The sequence below is a fragment of the Schistocerca serialis genome, chromosome 4 (assembly GCF_023864345.2).
Source record: "Schistocerca serialis cubense isolate TAMUIC-IGC-003099 chromosome 4, iqSchSeri2.2, whole genome shotgun sequence".
NCBI classification, from domain to species: domain Eukaryota; kingdom Metazoa; phylum Arthropoda; class Insecta; order Orthoptera; family Acrididae; genus Schistocerca; species Schistocerca serialis.
In genome coordinates this window covers 755,620,816-755,641,235 of record NC_064641.1, presented here as the reverse complement: position 1 = coordinate 755,641,235, position 20,420 = coordinate 755,620,816, and the positions used below count along the sequence as shown (strand labels likewise).

The 20,420-nt window shown below is 45.5% G+C and overlaps 1 protein-coding gene across 1 annotated transcript in view; it reads left to right on the top strand.

Moving 5' to 3' along the window:
• LOC126473299 (neprilysin-1-like) overlaps nucleotides 1-20,420 on the top strand; it is a 548,467-nt gene that overhangs the window by 485,422 nt on the left and 42,625 nt on the right. The window contains exon 9 of the mRNA XM_050100269.1: nucleotides 10,144-10,326. Within this exon, the coding sequence (XP_049956226.1) occupies nucleotides 10,144-10,326 (183 nt within the window). The remainder of the gene's footprint in view (nucleotides 1-10,143; nucleotides 10,327-20,420) is intronic.

Below are 20,420 nucleotides of genomic sequence, written 5' to 3'. Positions count from 1 at the left end.
GATTTCATCTCGTGCGCCGGCTATAACTGTTGTGAATTGGCAGTTTGAAGGAAGCCTAAAGGCACGCGTTTAAGCTCACGCAGGCTGGCGTGAGGTCTGGAAAATGACAAGGAATTATAGTAGCCAAAAATAGCACATAGCTTCTGGAATACTTACCTTTAATCCGCAATTGGAGAACATCGCTCTTGTTGATACATTAATAACAATCTCAATATAAACTGGTAATGGCGCCTTGCTAGGTCGTAGCAAATGACGTAGCTGAAGGCTATGCTAACTATCGTCTCGGCAAATGAGAGCGTAGTTTGTCAGTATAGCATCGCTAGCAAAGTCGTCTGTACAACTGGGGCGAGTGCTAGGAAGTCTCTCTAGACCTGCCGTGTGGCGGCGCTCGGTCTGCAATCACTGACAGTGGCGACACGCGGGTCCGACGTATACCAACGGACCGCGGCCGATTTAAAGGCTACCACCTAGCAAGTGTGGTGTCTGGCGGTGACACCACAATAACATCAGGTTCAAACTACTTAAATCTTGATAACCAGCCATTGTAGCAGCAGTAACCGGTCTAACAACTGTGCCAGACACTTGTCTTATACAGGCGTTACCGACCGCAGCGCCGTATTCTGGTTGTTTACATATCTCTCTGCATTTGAATACTGCATGCCTAAACCAGTTTTTTGGGGTTTCTGTGTAGTATAAACAGGCCTTTATATGGGAGGAAAACAGCCTTAGAAGAAAGGTAAGGAAAACGGTGAAATTGTAGGGAACGTATTACTGTATGACTGTGTACATCCAAGCAGTCAAAGTAGTTAATTTATAACTGAATGACGGCTGCAGATGCATCTAATGAAATTAATAAGAGTACTTCACTATAGCCGACCCCTGTGGTGGAGCGGTTCTAGGTGCTACAGTCCGGAACCTGATCATGTGGCTATCCGTGCACTACTCTCGGCCACACCCAAACTTCCATACGTCGTCAGACATGTGTTTACAACCTGTACGCGTACATCAATTATGTTCTTGTTGTTGTGGTCTTCAGTCCTGAGACTGGATTGATGCAGCTCTCCATGCTACTCTATCCTTTGCAAGCTTCTTCATCTCCCAGCACCTACTGCAACCTACATCCTTCTGAATCTGTTTAGTGTATTCATCTCTTGGTCTTCCTCTACGATTTTTACCTTCCGTGCTGCCCTCCAATACTAAATGGGTGATACCTTGATGCCTCAGAATATGTCCTACCAATAGATCCCTTCTTCTAGTCAAGTTGTGCCACAAATTTCTCTTCTCCCCAATTCTATTGAATACCTCCTCATTGGTTATGTGATCTACCCATATAATCTTCAGCATTCTTCTGTAGCACCATATTTCGAAAGCTTCTATTCTCCTCTTGTCTAAACTATTAATCGTCCATGTTTCACTTCCATACATGGCTACACTCCATACAAATACTTTCAGAGAAGACTTCCTGACACTTCAATCTATACTCGATGTTAACAAATTTCTCTTCTTCAGAAGCGCATTCCTTTCCATTGCCAGTCTACATTTTATATCCTCTCTACTTCGACCATCATCAGTTATATTGTTCCCCAAATAGCAAAACTCATTTACTACTTTAAGCGTCTCATTTCCTAATCTAATACCCTCAGCATCACCCGATTTAATTCGACTACATTCCATTATCCTCGTTTTGCTTTTGTTGATGTTCATCTTATATCCTCCTATGGAAATGGAAATGTCGTGTGGCTAGGGCCTCCCGTCGGGTAGACCGTTCGCCTGGTGCAGGTCTTTCGATTTGACGCCACTTCGGCGACCTGCGCGTCGATGGGGATGAAATGATGCTGATTAGGACAACACAACACCCAGTCCCTGAGCGGAATCGAACCCGGGCCCTTAGGATTGACAGTCTGTCACGCTGACCATTCAGCTACCGGGGCGGACATATCCTCCTATCAAGACACTGTCCATTCCGTTCGGCTGCTCTTCCAGGTTCTTTGCTGTGTCTGACAGAATTACAATGTCATTGGCGAACCTCAGAGTTTTAATTTCTTATCCGTGGATTTTAATTCCTACTCCGAATTTTTCATTCGTTTCCTTTACTACTTGCTTAACATACAGATTGAATAACATTGGGGATAGGCTGTATATTCCTGTAAAGTGGAGACATTTTACTTGAAAGTCGCTTGCCCAAAGTCGGTGGATAAATGCATTCATGCGTGTCCAAGGGAATACTGCATCTTAATTCGGGATCACACATACACTGCAATATCGTATTTATCCGCCACACCGGGCAAGCGACTTTCAAGTAAAATGTCTCCCCTGTATGGGAATATACATAATGGATGTATGAGTACAGATTGTAGCACATAGATGATGACATATGGAAGTTTGGGTCTGGCTGGGAGTCATGTCCAGGTAGCCTAATAGTAAGGCGACCGCTCGCTATAAGCGGGAAATGCGGGTTCGAGTCCCGGTCCGGCACAAATTTTTATTGCCGCCATTCCATTATACAGCTGCTGGTTATCCATATTCCCAATTGCGAATAAATTTAACGTATTTCATAACGGCTGTAGCCGCCTCAGTACCTGTTCCTTCGGATATGCATGCATGTCCGAAGGAGCACTGCATCGTATTTCGGAAGAACGCAGGCACTACAATACCGTAAAGCCTATAAAACAGTGTCTTCGAATTCGCAAATGACGAAATCTAAGTAGTGTGGATATTTCGCTACTCACCCTTATAGTGTCCTGCCGATGATGCCAAAAACACGCCCAAATACTTGATTTGGTACGGCAGTGGCTTCATGGCGAAACCTGCCACTACATACGTCCACTATACGTGGTTCGTTTCCATACGTCCTAGATTTGAGGTATCACGAAAACACGAGACAAACCAAGTGTGCTTAGGTGTGAGGAATGTGCAGGCCAAACAGTTTTAACATTAACAGTTACGAGAGCAGGGAATTTAACCTTAAAAGAATTCATCTCGATATAAGCTGTCTGATCAATTCCGTTACCTTATCTTACTGGAATAACATTCCGTTGTTATTTGGGTGTCCTGTTCTTCGTTCGGGTACCACAACTTTTTTTAATATTTCCCCGAAACAGGTAACCACCAATTACGCACTTCGTCACAATTCCATCCCTTTGTATTGTATTGTAATGGATTGTATGTTAACCGGGGACCTAGAAACGACGGAGAGGCTCCGTCCCCGTCGCAGCCGCAGTGATCCACAACCCCGCGACGATACCGCCGTCCACTTCACTCCTCTAGCGCCCCACACCGAACCATTCTTTCAGGGTTATTGTGCGGTTCGGCCCCGAGAGAACGTCTCACGCCAGACGAGTGTAACCCCTATGTTTGCGTGGTAGAGTAATGGTGGTGTACGCTTACTTGGAGAACTTGTTTGCGCAGCAATCGCCGACATAGTGTAGCTGAGGCGGAATAAGAGGAACCAGCCCGCATTCGCCGAGGCAGATGGAAAACCGCTTAAAAACCATCCACAGACTGGCCGGCCCACTGGACCTCGACACAAGTTCGCCAGGCGAATTCGTGCCGGGGACCAGGCGCTCCTTCCGAGTCCGGAAAGCTGTGCGTTAGACCGCACGACTAACCGGGCGGGCTTTCCATCCTATACTATCATTTTGTCAAGGAGACGTTCGTGCATGCTTTTAAGGTTTTTATCTATCTGACTGATCCAGTTCAATGGACTCATCATCACTTCAGGTGTTCGTTCTGAAAATATTACGAGTTTTGCCTAACTTTGAGGCTTTAGTTGCTGTACCACGGGAGTTTTAAATGTGAACCGTGGTTACGAGCTGGTCGGTTGTGACAAACCCGTGCGGCGTTTCTTAGTCGCTAACTGTTTTCTGGTGTTCTGATTGTCGATGGACGACCCTTTGGGTTTACAGCTGAAACTCTTTCTCTGAAATTAGACACACATAACAAAATCGTGTTAGGATGGGACACGCCCTCCTCGATTCACATTGAAATAGTGCTAGGATGGACGCTGAGCTGCAACGCAAGAATCACCACTTTAGAAAAATGCTCCCACGACAAATGCACGGTACTTCGCGGGCACAGATCCACAGCTACTGAACTGCATCACATGGACAGCAGTAAGGCGCAATGCAAGAACTAATATATTCTGTAATAAATAAATCTGATGCAGTGCGTGTAGAGACACGAAAAGATCATCGTTTGACGTCACTGGAGTCGTTCACAGCTGCCAATTACGAGTGATTATCTTTACAGAGCGAATTAGGTAGGACGAGCACATATTTGCAGATGTGGAGAAAGGAGGTGTCAGATTGAAATTTATCGGGAGAATCCTAATTTAGTGGGTTGATCAGCAATGAACGCTACAGGGGAGAGGGGGAGGGGGAGGGGGAGGGCGAGGCTGAAGAATCGCTCTTGTGGTTTGTCAGGTTGGCGTTCGGCTCTCCAATCTGGGCCCTATGGGTTCCATGGGTTGACGAGGGCTACAGGAGCCCGTCAGATGAGTAAGGTGGCAGCACAAGACAGACGGTATACATGTAAAGTCGTTATTATTCCTTCCAAAAAGCTTGAATAGTTACCGATGCACGTCCTTATCTGGAGGCGCAGCCTGGCGTCGGTCCATGGCGACCGTCTTCCGCCGAGCGGTCAGGCGTCGATATCGCGTTCTACGGCGGCGAACGTTGTGACTGGAAGGCAGTAGGTGCTACACTTTAGGCATCTTCCTGTGTGAGCGAACTGTTTCGTTCGCGCAATCCTATCAGACACTCGTCAGCGGTTCAATCGTCCTACATGAGAGCACACACGCGCAACATCGTGCGACTCGTGAGGCGACGAAGCGGACGCGATCAGTCGGTTTGCTATTGTCGCGCGATGTGGAAGCGGTTTGTGATTTATGTTTTAAATTACAATGACTGAAATTTTGACGAATGCTGTTCAAGAACATTGTGTACATCTACTTACATCTGTTTCCTGTAAACCGCTGTGAAGTGCATGGCAGAGGGTATGTCCCATTGTACCAGTTATTAATTAACACTTTTTTCCCGTTCCACTCACGATTTCTATGCAGGGAAGCTTTTTCTGATGGCTGCAAATATCATGCAACCATACGCACGACTATGAGAAGGGGCACTAATTTCATATGAAACTATTTTAATTATTATGTGTGTTGGGCATTGACGTTGATCAAAAGCATTATTTTGGCAATCAACTGGCGAATCTAGCGTTTTATCATAACAGATGAAGTGCACCGTGTTATCCCTCTCTTGTACCACATGCGAAGGACCACAGTTACCACCCGTGTGCGAGGGCTATCCACAAAGCCATACAGTATCGTCGATTAGTGTATACATAAAATAATCGAACACTGAAAGCAAATTTATTAGAAAAATCTCAAAATTGCACCTTTGTGTTGCTTCTCTAGCTGATCAACTTCCCGATTTAAGCATTTACCATATCATTCCAAACTTCGCAGAAGCTCTCCTGTAGACCTAGCAGAACTAGCACTGCTGGAAGAAAGGATATTGCAGAGACGTGCCTTAACCACAGCCTGGGGGATATTTCCAGAATGAAATTTCCCTCTGCAGCGGAGTGTGCGCTGTTGTGAAAGTTCCTAGCAGATTAAAACTGTGTGCCGGATCGAGACTCGAACTCGGGACCTTTGCCTAAACCCGCACAAGTGCTCTACCAAGAGAACTTGCTCTACCAAGAGCACTTGCCCGCGAAAGGCAAAAAGTCCCGAGTTCGAGTCTCAATCCGCCACACAGTTTTAATCTACCAAGAAGTTTCAAATCAGCGCACACTCCGCTGCGGAGTGAAATTTCATTCTGGAAACATCCCCCCAGGCTGTGGCTAAGCCACGTCTCCGCAATATCCTTTGTTCCAGAAGTGCTACTTCTGCTAGGTCTACAGGAGAGCTTCTGCAAAGTTTGGAAGGTAGAAGACGAGGTACTGGCGGAATTAGAGCTGTGAGGGGAGGTGGTGAATCGTGCTTGGATAGCTCGGATGCCGCCGGTACGGTAACTCAGCGTGTTCGGTCAGAGAGCCGGCTGGCCTCTGAAATACAAAAAACTGAGTGAAAGGACCAACAACGAACATCCACAGATGCCATGTGACGTTCGCTACGACCAACTACAGCGAACAATAACCAACAAAATGCAAAAACCAAAAAATGGTAGAGCACTTGGCCGCGAAAGGCAAAGGTCCCGATTTCGAGTCTCGGTCCGGCACACAGGAAGTTTCATATCAGTACACACTCTACTGTAGAGTGAAATTTCATTCTGGATTTACTATAAGTTGTCAAATCTTGCCCCATAAGTTTTGAAATTCATCCAGATTCCCTAATTATTCAGTCACATTCTCGTCGAAAACATTTCGTGAAATCTGTGATAAGGTGTCCGATAGCTGAGAAGTAGTGAAGCGCCGGTTTCCACGATTTTTGTCGTCAGTTTTCTTTATCGTTTGTTTGTTGATTACTGACGGATGGCCACTTGCTTCGTCGTCATGAACACTCTTTTACACTTTTATATAAACGTCACTGGTGACGTGTAATATCTTCACTCAACACATTCGATCGTCATTGAACACAAACTTTGCAGTCAGTATCAACACTTAGCGGTTCTTTTGCACTGAAACTCCTGTTACACAATAAATTTCAGATCTGACGAAATTTTCAACTGCATTGCCAGTTGTGAACTCCTGATGCAGGATAACGAGAAGCGATGAGGCTTTCTCGCTCTCTCAACAGTAAGCCCACTAGCTTGCTTGCGCCAGTGTGACGACTGTTCCGTTTTCCAGAATTCTCTGCCTGCTACAAGAAGGAAGGAAGGAATGTTTCAGTTTGACGTCCCGTCGACAATGACATCATTAGAGACGAAGCACAGGCTCTGGTTGAGGAAGGGTGGGGAAAGAAATCGGCCGTGCCCTTTTCAGAGAAATCATCGTGGCATTTGCCTGGAGCGATTTAGAGACATCACGGAAAATCTAAATTGAATGACCGGCGCTGCAGGAAAACGAAGTTTACTTCCCCCATACTCTCTTATACAGAGTGTCCCAAAAGTAACGATTCATTTTCATGAATCACCTGTTTAATACGGAAAAATGTATACCTGTACAACAAGGGCACATATGAGGCATTATAAATCCTTGAAGTTCAACTTGACCTCGCTGCATGTCAACACAAAGAGGCCACCATTATGCCGTAGCCCAGAAAAGTTGTGTAGTTGAGCAGGTGTGACGCTGTTAATTGCCTCCACAATCTGATCACGCAGCTGATGCAGGTTACTGATTTTAACACTGTGCACGTGGGGCTTGATGTAACGTCACGCGAAAGGACCACGGCCAGGAGCCCACACACACGGTGAACCTCTACTGATCCACCATCCAGGGAATGTGCGGTGGAGCCAATCTCGAAGAATGACAGCAAAATGGGGAGCAGCCCCGTCCGGCTAGTACGCAACGAAATACAGAATTCCATTAGACTCCAAACACAGCGAAAGGAATAGCTCAAGCATGTCAGGTAAATGTATCTGTTATCGTTTGCTCTGAAAAAAGTCGTTCATGAATCTTAGTCTCGATCATCCATAGCCATAAGTTCAATTTCAGGGTGATCTATCCCTTCTTATACCTCGTAAGGGTTGTTGTCGGCCCATATCCAGCAGGTATGACGGTTCACAAAACCGAATGTGTGAAATGTGGCCTTATCTAAGCAGAGGATGTTATGTAACACCTTTTCATTTTCCACGGTCTCCAAAAGGTCAGTCATATTTCCTTACGGGTAGCATAATCAGCCTCTTCTAGGTGATTCATTAGCTGAGTACGATACGCCGTCTTCTTCTGCTTGAAACGGAGAGTACGCCAGACAGCAACCCGTGAAATGTTCAGCTGGCGGCTCAAACGGACGGAAAGAAGCACGTACCCTCCTTTCAGTGGCCTCCTCAATGCTGTGTCAGATGTTGGTGGTCGTCCAGGACGTTCCTCAGTATGCACACTTCACCTTCGTCTGAATCTGTTGATAAGAAGTCTGGTATTGGTCCTTGTTAGTGGCTCTTTCCCTTATCTTTGACGGTAAAGCTGTTCTTTATTCTACACTCATGCTCATAAATTAAGGATAATTGCAGAATGTGGTGGCACACAACGTGGCACTACACAAAACTGGCACTAATAGCATAGGCACATAGGGAACACAACACGTCACAGATCTGTAAGTCCACGGTATTGGTGATAAATTGAGAAAACTGTCCCGAAACACATGTGCTACAAAACGCCACTGTTTCCAGCGCATTTACTCCGACATCAATATGGGATGTGATCACCATGCACACGTACACAGGCCGCACAACAGGTTGGCATACTCTGGATCAGGTGGTCGAGCAGCTGCTGGGGTATAGCCTCCCATTCTTGCACCGATGCCTATCGGAGCTCCTTAAGTGTCCTAGGGGTTTGAAGACGTGCAGCAATACATCGACCCAGAGCATCCCAGACGTGCTCGATGGGGTTTAGGTCTGGAGAACAGGCAGGCCACTCCATTCGCCTGATATCTTCTGTTTCAAGGTACTCCTCCACGATGGCAGCTCGGTGGGGCCGTGCGTTATCATCCATCAGGAGGAAGGTGGGACCCACTACACCCCTGAAAAGGTGGACATACTGGTGCAAAATGACGTCCTGATACACCAGACCTGTTACAGTTCCTCTGTCAAAGACATGCAGGAGTGTACGTGCACCAATTATAATCCCACCTCACACCATCAAACAACGACCTCCATACAGGTCCCTTTAAAGATCATTAAGGGTTTGGTATCTGGTTCCTGGTTCACGCCAGACGAAAACCCGGCGAGGTTCACTGTTCAGACTGTACCTGGACTCGTCCGTGAACATAACCTGGGACCACTGTTCCAATGACCATGTACTATGTTCTTGACACCAGGCTTTATGGGCTCTTCTGTGACCAGGGGTGAGTGGAATGCACCTTGCAGGTCCCCGGGGTAATAAACCATGTCTGTTTAGTCGTCTGTAGACTGTCTGGAGACAACTGTTCCAGTGGCTGCGGTAAGGTCCTGAGCAAGGCTACCTGCAGTACTCCATGGCTGTCTGTGGGCACTGATAGTGAGATATTAGTCTTCTTGTGGTGTTGTACACTGTGTACGTCCCATACTGTAGCGCCTGGACGCGTTTCCTGTCTGCTGGAATTGTTGCCATAATCTTGAGATCACATTTTGTGGCACACAGAGGGCCCGTGCTACGACGTGATGTGTTTGCGGATCCGCGCTGCTGCTACGGTCGCAGGTTCGAATCCTGCCTCGGGCATGAATGTGTGTGATGTCCTTAGGTGAGTTAGGTTTAACTAGTTCTAAATCTAGGGGACTGATGACCTCAGATGTTAAGTCCCATAGTGCTTAGAGCCATTTGAACCATTTTGAACTTACTCGCTGCACCATACTCTGGCATGCTCCAAAACACCTCTGCGTATGTGGACTGCTGCCAGCGCCACCGTGTGAAGACCGCAGGTGAAATGCACCGCATGGTCATACCCCGAGCTGATTTAAACCCAAAAACCGCCCACCAGAGCATTGTTTCACCATGTATCAGCATTATCCTTAATTTATGAGCATTCAGCACCTCAAAGACCTGTGAAACATGGACTGATTACAAATGTTTTCATGCAAATGAGTCATTGCGTTTCGGACACCCTAAATACCGAATCACGTTTGTTCAGGCAGAATGTAGAGTGGTACAGCTGCCTCCACAACAAATAAGTAAACCTGCCCTCAAGCTGAAGGTTGCTTTGAAGACTGCAGTGATTTGCTAGGCATGTTACTCTTGGACGTGGTAGAGCCTTCCCATCCTCCGACCTTTGACATGTCGAACTACGATGGAGTCTGGCATGTTCACATTAAAAAGTCACTGCGGAGTTTGAAAGAAGCGATAAATGAAACAAAAAACAAACCTACGACTGATCGAGGATCGAACCATAACACATTGTGGCACATTTTGTGATACATCTGTACCTTATAGCAAGTTTGTTGAAATATTTAGTCTTGGTTTTGATCCTAGAATCATCACCCTCTCCTCACTCAATTACAAGTATAAACACACACTGTGGTGTTCTCTGCCGCACGGGCCACTTACGCGGCAGCTGCCTTGCGCTGTGCGCAGGAGACGGCGCTGGAGATGATCCACACGATCCGCGAGGCGTTCAACGAGCTGCTGGCCGAGAACCACTGGATGGACGACGAGACGCGAGCCGTCGCCAAGGAGAAGGCGGACGCCATGAACGAGCGCATCGGCTACCCGGATCTGCTCACAGACCCCGACGAGCTCAGCAAGGAGTACGTCATGGTGAGTGCACGTCGACAGTCATCGTAATTATAACAACCATTCTGGTGCTACTCATATCGATTCCCCATGGTCTTATTAAAATAATAACCACCACCAATTCCGCATGCACTTGTGAGGCAACGGGCGAGTTTTGGAGCCCTGAAAGTATTCTATGTTCGGAGTTGGCGTGGCCGCGGCCGCGTGGTGCTGAACATCGGCCCGAGCAAGAGGGGCAGCAACAGCGCGTGCTCCAGGCCGACCGCGTGGCTGGGAATTCCATGCTGACGCGGTGTCGAGGACTGTGCTTTGTGTCGATGAAGGAGATGTGTACGCCGGGAGTGCCAAAGATGGCGGAATTTGTGAAACCATAATGGCAGACATTTCACAGCTCATGTAGAAGTTACACTACTGGCCGTTAAAATTGCTACACCACGAAGAAATGCAGATGATAAACGGGTATTCATTGGACAAATATATTATGCCAGAACTGAAACGTGATTAGATTTTCATGCAGTTTGGGCATTGAGTCAAACAGAGCTTGGGTGGCGTGTACAGGTACAGCTGCCCATGCAGCTTCAACGCGATACCACAGTTCATCACGAGTAGTTACTGGCGTATTGTGACGAGCCAATTGCTCGGCCACCATTGACCAGACGTTTTCTGTTGGTGACAGATCTGGAGAATGTGCTGGCCAGGGCAGCAGTCGAACATTTTCTGTATCCAGAAAGGCCCGTACAGAACCTGCAACATGCGGTCGTGCATTATCCTGCTGAAATGTAGGGTTTCCAATGAAGGGTAGAGCCACGGATCGTAACACATCTGAAATGTAACGTCCACTGTTCAAAGTGCCGTCAATGCGAACAAGAGGTGACCGAGACGTCTAACCAATGGCACCCCATACCGTCACGCCGGGTGATACGCCCGTGTGGCGATGACGAATACATGCTTCCAATGTGCGTTCACCGCGACGTCGCCAAACACGGATGCGGCCATCATGATGTTATAAACAGAACCTGGATTCATCCGAAAAAATGACGTTTTGTCATTCGTGCACCCAGGTTTGCCGTTGAGTACACCATCGCAGGCGCTCCTGTCTGTGATGCAGAGTCAAGGGTAACTGCAGCCATCGTCTCCGAGCTGATAGTCCATGGTGCTGCAAACGTCGTCGAACTGTTCGTGCAGATGGATGTTGTCTTGCAAATTTCCCCATCAGTTGACTCAGGGATCGAGCCGTGGCTGCACGATCCGTTACACCCATGCGGATAAGATGCCTGTCATATCGACTGCTAGAGATAGGAGGCCGTTGGGTTCCAGCACGGCGTTCCGTATTACCCTCCTGAACCCACCGATTCCATATTCTGCTAACAGTCATTCGATCTCGACCAACGCGAGCAGCAATGTTGCGATACGATAAACCGCAATCGCGATAGGCTACAATCCGACCTTTATCAAAGTCAGAAACGTGGTGGTACGCATTTCTCCTCCATACACGAGGCATCACAACAACGTTTCACCAGGCAACGCCGGTCAACTGCTGTTTGCGTATGAGAAATCGGTTGGAAACTTTCCTCATGTCAGCACGTTGTAGGTGTCGCCACCGGCGACAACCTTGTGTGAATGCTCTGATAAGCTAATCATTTGCATATCACAGCATCTTCTTCCGGTCGGTTAAATTTCGCGTCTATAGCACGTCAGTAGCAATTTTAATGTCCAGTAGTGTAATAATAGCCAGAGGAATCCTGATTCCTTAAAAAGAAACATGTACATTACATTATTTGCACGATGATTCTGATGGTGTAATCAGATTTTCATTATCTTTATTAGTTTAAAGTTAAGTATCTGACTGTAAATTATACAAGTAACGAATTTGCGAAATCTAAACGGTTCATCCGATTTTGTCGATCGACGTGTCTTTAGAAAGCTATTAGTGTAAGCCTAAATTGGTACGAATTACAGATATGTAACTTGAATAGTACATGAGTTATTGGAGGTCAAAGTGGCCGATTACTGTTGATCGCGTCAGACCATAAGTACTCCACAGTTACCAGCGTGCTTATAAATATATTCATTCGTCTATGTCTTTGTTTATATCCGATATATACCATTCATGAAGAAACTGGTTAAATATTTACTGTCTTTGAGAAAGCACAGACACATTAGGCTACTGGCCTACCTTTTGTTTCTATTCCTTTGATGCATGTTTATTTGATTTGTTTGTGTATTTAATAATGTGTGTTAGAGCGTGTTTATGGTCCATCCGTAGGATGTAAATCCAGTATTTCGTATGTTTTTCAATATGTTTGTGAGTGTGCGTTGGCTTGAAGACATGGCGGGAGCGCTGTAGCCAATCACAGCGCTCGTTAATGGGAGACTCGATGGAAGTGCTGGACAGGGGGTGCTGGATGGGAAGCAGTGTGGGAGTCACGAGAAAGACTTGGAGAGTGGAGCAGTTTGCGCGTGGTCGCGGGAGATAGAAATATTTCGTAGTGCCGACTTGTGCACTTGTGAGACTTCCACGGCTTCTGCAGTGAAGACGTGGTATGCGTTTAGAAATGAATTTCCTGCGAACTATGTTGTTGTTCATAAATAATTACGTGAAGTAAGAATCTATTGTTTCCCTGTTATTCAACTTATATTTTATTTAATTGCTGGACCATCGACACCAATAAGTGTTTGCAATAATAAATGGCATTCTTAAAGGTACTTCTGCTATCGTACTCATCATTTAAAGTCGTTAAAAATAGTGCCTGAAGATTTTATTTAATTGCAATGTTTCATTTATAAATTTCTACGTTACATTCAAAATTCGCAATTGCCGAGTGATAGCAACCTTCGACCATTCGATTCATGTGGATATTCATATTGTATACTGTAGACTCAGCAGTATTTGGCATGTAATGTGGCAACTACGTATCCCAGCCCCTAGACAACGAAACCAGCCAAAACTTTTAATATTTCAACTCTGAGTCTGAGGGTAAGTAGTTATTTGAAAGCTCGCACACTGCGAGATTAAGGTCATCTCTAGACTTCTCAGTTATCTATGCTGCTTCCTCATGTGTTCCAATGTCATCTATCCACCATCCATTAGGTCGCCATTTCGACCTGTTATTGGAATCAAGCAAAGAACTTCCCCAGTTGACGTATCTTCCATTAAACAGGCTACAAAATGTGCACAACTGCCTGATGAAATCTCCAAGGGCTATGTGGTATTATGTTGCCGCAATGTTTCGACGAATTTGCAACTCGTCATCTTCAGGCGAAGTGTTAGGTTCGTTTCTGGATCGTTCCTTTATTGCTGCTGCTCAACAGACTCTTCTTCCGTGGACGAAACTGGTGGCTCCACTCACATGCCTACGGAAGAGCTGTCGCAGCCGGTGGCGCGACGGCCCTCCAGCGGGGTGGAGGTGTCTGGACTACCTGTCTGTTCTCCCCTGCTGCCTCCGCCGGTTTCACATTCCTGACGTATTACAAGTAATGCCTCATTCCATACGGAGCAAAGCAGCTGCCCCCGTTGACGAGACTGTCGTTTACTGTTATTTCTAGTGCCTCTTTGATGACCGAATCCCAAAAGCAGTATGGCGCGGCACAGCACCGGTGTCCTATCAGAAAGAAACATCTGGCCTTCGATGATGCTGTTCTGTGCCACTGTATGTGGCAAGCAAGATCATAAGAGATGGAAAAGAGCCACCGTGGTACAACAACCGAGTTATAAAACTGCTACGGAAGTAAAGGGAACTTCACAGCAAACATAAACATAGCCAAAGACTTGCAGACAAACAAAAATTACACGAAGCAAGATGTAGTGTGAGGATGGCTAGGCGAGAGGCGTTCAACGAATTCGAAAGTAAAGTTCTATGTACTGACTTGGCAGAAAATCCTAAGAAATTTTGGTCTTATGTCAAAGTGGTAAGTGGATCAAAACAAAATGTCCAGACACTCTGTGGCCAAAATGGTACTGAAACAGAGAATGTTTTCATAATAAAATAGCCGTTTTCTTGCTCCAATTTCTGGCTTCAAACGCTTTCACCACAGGTGTCCAAATTGTCAAGATGAAAAATTTAACACAAATTGTTGTAACTATCTTTGGTGCATCGATATTACAACTATATTTCAGGAACTTTGCATTCAGAAAGTGTTGCTACTTTCTTTGAAATCCCGGCTACCGTTCTATTTGCGTCTCACAGTAATAAATTCCGACAGTTTTGATAACAGGGTCGTTATCAACCATGGACTGTAAGTGCGTGATGCAGGACAATGGACAGACAACTCGTGCGGCCATTACACTGGTCAATGAATGGCACCCAGTCAGTACCTTAATTTTCTACAAAAGTTAGAGAACATTCCATTGCAGACAAAAAGGAATTTGTAGTATCTACACGATCTGAGCACAGAAAAATGAAACTTGATAATCAACAATGGCTACTACGGTATTACTGAAGAAAGTATTGTTACAAGCTGTTATGACTTCCCCGAGCGGTTCTAGGCGCTTCAGTCTGGAACCGCGCGACCGCTGTGGTCGCAGGTTCGAATCCTGCCTCGGGCATGGGTGTTTGTGATGTCCTTAGGTTAGTTAGGTTTAAGCAGTTCTAAGTTATAGGGGACTGATGACCACAGCAGTTAAGTCCCATAGTGCTCAGAGCCATTTGAACCATTTGTTATGACTTCCTTGTACACTGTGTCGTTCCTTAGGGGATATAGAAGGGAGGAATAGAAGCTGTTCATGGACAGAGAATTCAGATATTGATTTATTCTAGATCTAACATCAAATACGCTGAAGCGCCAAAGAAACTGGCATAGGCATGGGTATTCAAACAGAGATACGTAAACAGGTAGAATACGGTACTGTGGTCGGCAACGCCTACATAAGACAACAAGTGCCTGGAGCAGTTGTTAGATCGGTTACTGCTACTACAGTGGCAGGTTATCAAGATTTACGTGAATTTGAACGTCACGTTGTAGTCGGCGTACGAGTGATGGGACACAGCATCTCCGAGGTAGCGATGAAGTGGGGATTTTCCCGTACGATCATTTTACGAGTGTACCGTGAATATCAGGAATCCTGTAAAACTTCAAATCTCCATCATCACTGTGGCCGAAAAAAATCCTGCAAGAACGGGACCAACGACGACTGATGACACTCGTTCAGCGTGACAGAAGTGCAACCCTTCCGCAAATTGCTGCAGACTTCAATGCTGGGCCATCAACAACTGTCAGCGTGCGAATCATTCAACGAAACATCATCGATATGGGCTTCCGGAGTCATGACTGCACGACACAAAGCTTTACGCCTCGCCTGGGGCCGTCGACACCGACATTGGACTGTTGATGACTGGAAACATGTTGCCCGGTCGGACGAGTCCCGTCACAAATTGTATCGAACGCATGAAAGTGTACGGGTATGGAGACAACATCGTGTGAGTCCGTTGACCCCGCATGCCAGCAGGGGACTGTTCAAGTTGGTGGAGGCTCTGTAATGGTGTGTTTCGTGTGCTGTTGGAGTGGTATGGGACGCCTGATACGTCTAGATATGATTCTGACAGGTGACACGTACGTAATCATCATGTCTCATCACCTGCATCCATTCATGTCCATGGTGCATGCAGCAGGACAATTCGTCACCCCTCACGACCAGAATTGCTACAGAGTAGCTCCAAAACACTCTTGTGAGTTTAAACAGTTCCGCTGGCTACTGTCTGATCATCTGCATCCATTTATATCCATTGTGCATTCTGACGGACTTGGGCAATTCCAGCAGGACAATGCGACACCTCACGTCTAGAATTGCTACAGACTGGCTCCAGGAACACACTTTTCAGTTTAAACACTTCCGCTGACCACCAAACTCCCCAGACATGAACACTATTGAGCATATCTCGGATGCCTTGCAACGTGCTGTTCAGAAGAGTTCACATAACGTCGTTCAGAAGAGATCTCCACCCCCTCGTATTGTTACGGATTTATGGACAGCCCTGCAGGATTCGTGGTGTCAGTTCCCTCCAGCACTACTTGAGACAGTATTCGAGTTCATGCCACTTCGTTTTGCGGCACTTCTGCGCACTAGCGGGGGCCCTACACGACATTAGGTAGATATACAAGTTTCTTTGACTTTTCAGTGTATATCCGATAATGATGATGTTCAGTTACCGAGCACTATAGTCTGGATTTTAATCGTAAATTCAAGCTGTGGTCCATAAAGAGAATTACCGCTATGTAAGATAAGTCGCGTGGCCATAGATACTTATTGCTACCTGTGCAAAACCGTGATAGGTCTCTAGTCACACAATATATGATCAAATGAACATCCGCAACTAACGAACATATTTATAGAATAAAAATCCGCTTCAGTTGACAATAATTTCTAAATTTATTGCACGACCGGTTTCGATGCGTAAAGCTTCGTCTTCAGGTGCCACCAAATAATTATGGGAACATAAATGGTTGGCGGTCGGACCAGTCAGTCATTGGGAGGGGTTTCACATCCACGTCAAACAAATACATGGGAGCGTAGGACCAGAAACCACAGCGGCCACTTCGACAGGTTTTATTTTTACTGGAATGGATTTGCATATCGTACCGTACAGAACATGAAAACACAAATCCATTCCAGTAAAACAAAATCATCAATATACACGTACCCAGGTATATATAAAATCAGTTGTAACGGCTGTGAAAAATTCTATATGGGTGAAACAGGACCAAACAGGACCACACAGTGAAAACACTACATATAATACCTATATACAGGGTGTTACAAAAAGGTACGGCAAAACTTTCAGGAAACATTCCTCACACACAAAGAAAGAAAATATGTTATGTGGACATATGTCCGGAAACGCTTACTTTCCATGTTAGAGCTCATTTTATTACTTCTCTTCAAATCACGTTAATCATGGAATGGAAACACACAGCAACAGAACGTACCAGCGTGACTTCCAACACTTTGTTACAGGAAATGTTCAAAATGTCCTTCGTTAGTGAGGATACATGCATCCACCCTCCGTCGCATGGAATCCCTGATGCGCTGATGCAGCCCTGGAGAACGGCGTATTGTATCACAGCCGTCCACAATACGAGCACGAAGAGTCTCTACAGTGGGTACCGGATTTGCGTACACAAGAGCTTTCAAATGCCCCCATAAATGAAAGTCAAGAGGGTTGAGGTCAGGAGAGCGTGGAGGCAATGGAATTGGTCCGCCTCTACCAATCCACCGGTCACCGAATCTGTTGTTGAGAAGCGTACGAACACTTCGACTGAAATGTGCAGGAGCTGCTTCGTGCATGAACTACATGTTGTGTCGTACTTGTAAAGGCACATGTTCTAGCATCGCAGGTAGAGTATCCCGTATGAAATCACGATAACGTGCTCCATTGAGCGTAGGTGGAAGAACATGGGGCCCAATCAAGACATTGCCAACAATGCCTGCCCAAACGTTAACAGAAAATCTGTGTTGATGACGTGATTCCACAATTGCGTGCGGATTCTCGTCAGCCCACACATGTTGATTGTGAAAATTTACAATTTGATCACGCTGGAATGAAACTAAAATGAGCTCTAACACGGAAACTAAGCGTTTCGGACACATGTCCACATAACATCTTTTCTTTATTTGTGTGTGAGGAATGTTTCCTGAAAGTTTGGCCGTACCTTTTTGTAACAACCTGTATATATAAACAAAATCAACTGAGTCAGCACTACAAATACAATACGCAAAAATAATTGAAAGCTGCAACGTCAACGATGACATGCGGAAGTAAGCACTCAGAATACTGTACTCAGCATATTGTTACGAAACGAATTACATACATAACGTAAAAATTGTATACAGTAATAGCGGAAGTAAGTACTCGGCATATTCTTACGAAACGAATTACATACATAACGTAAAAATTGTATACAGTAATAGCGGAAGTAAGTACTCGGCATACTGTTACGAAACGAATTAGATACATAACGTAAAAATTGTGTATGTAATTGAAGATCGCTTGAAAATGACTATGCAGCCGAAATAAACTTATCGCCTGTCAGTACAACTCTTGAATAACGCTTAAAAATGGCAGCGTCTTGGTATAAATGCATAATGTGTCTTTAATTATTTTGGACAATTCAAACAGGAAATAATGATATCCAAAACACACAATTACTTAAAAATTCTGAAAATTTTGCAAGTATATTCGCCCACTTTTAAATCGAAATGTAAAGACGTTCTCCCCGCCCTACGCTAAGTAAGAGAGACTAGAATGCGCTGATAGAGCAGGAAGTCTTCAAATCCAGAAAATGAAGAAGAGCTCGCGATCCCCGCCTCACAAAAGCCGCTCTCGTTCTGGAGTGGCCTCATTCCGGGTCTCAGACGAGAAGAAGCCCCGCTATTCAGACCAAAGCCTCGGCCCTTCTCATTACCATCGTTTGCGCTGGAGCTCTCTCTGTATGCAGGCACACCGATGCAATTGGAAATTCTTTCTCTCGCTTCGGTTGCAGTCCTATTAATCAAGCCATTATCCCTTCGAAAGGTCAGGCAATTCCATAGAGCCTAATATTTTCATAGCTTCTAAATGGGAATGAAGACGAAATTCTAAGCCACATGTCAAAATAACTTCCTTTAACTTATCATAAAACAGTTTTTAGTCTTATGTTGATAAATTGCAAGTTATGTCCATGTTCGGATACAGTATTACTAGTGTCCTGCTTGACACAGTAAGAACGTATAAATATCTGGGCAAAGCGATATGAAATGGAATGACCATGTGAGAACTGTGGCAAGGAAGGCGAATCGTTGACTTCGGTTCACGGGGAGAATTTTAGGAAAGACTGGCTTCACCTGTAAAGGAGACCGCATATAGGATGCTGGTGCGACATTTTCGTGAATACTGCTCGAATGTTTGGGATCCGTATCAGATTGCATTGAAGGAAGACATCGAAGCAATTCAGAGGCTGGCTGCTAGATTTGTTATTGGTAGGGTCTAACAACACGTAAGCGTTACGGAGATTTTCGAGAACACAAATGAGAATCCTGGAGGAAAGGCGACGTTCATTTCGAGAAACATATTTGAGAAAATTTAGAGAACCGGCATTTGAAGCTGACTGTCGATCGATTCTACTGCTGCCAACATACATTGCTTCTAAGGAGCAAGAAGATAAGATACGAGAAATTAGGGCTCATACGGAGGCTATAGACAGTCGTTTTTCCCTCGCTCTATTTGCGAGTGGAACAGGAAAGGAAATGACTAGTAGTGGTTAAGTGTACCCTCCGCCACGCACCGCACGGTGTCTTGCAGAGTATCTATGTAGATGTATGTGCAACTGAAAAAGCCGATTTCACCATGGCATAACGCGTTTTTTTGTCTTTATTTTTTTTAATACATCATCAGCGACTCGAAATATACTGCCTGACAAAGAAAAAGTGAAGCATCCAGAAGACATGGTCGGATGGTAATGTAGCTTCGAATACGTACACACCATCAACACGTATGTTACTTCTGTGTAACAGGTAGATCGGCCACTGGAGTGCATTAGTGTTGTTCTTGTTTAATGTTGTTAGTGGACCTCGTATGGCATATAACAGTCATGAGCAGTGTCAGATGCTGAGTGATCACTGTGAAAGACACTGACATGCCAGGTAGTCTTGGAAAACAGCGTGACCAGCAGCTGACAGAGTTTAAAAGATTGTGGGTCTCCATTTGGTCGGCTGGTTGAATAGTGCCTCACCCAGATTTGTGGGGCCCGATGTTGGGCTGCATGGGACATATCCGTCGTCAGGGTTACACTCATCCACGTCTGACCACCACCATGGAGGATCGGCGTATTGTGTGCCAAGCACATCGTAACGCCTTCACATCTGCACCTTTCATCACAGCAGAAGTCCCATCCGACGACGATGTGTCATTGGAGATGGTTCACAAGCTCAAATTGAAAAAGAATCGGACAGAAAATCGGCCGTATCCTTTTCTAAGGAAGGAAGCAGGTATTCGTCTTACGTGTCTAAGGCTAATCCTGAGAAAACCTAAACCTGGATGGTCAGGTGGGAATTTCAACATATCCTTCCGAATGCGAGTCCATTGTATTAGAGTACATGCAGGATGCAGTGGCTGATGCGCAGTGACCAATTTGCGTCCAAAGCG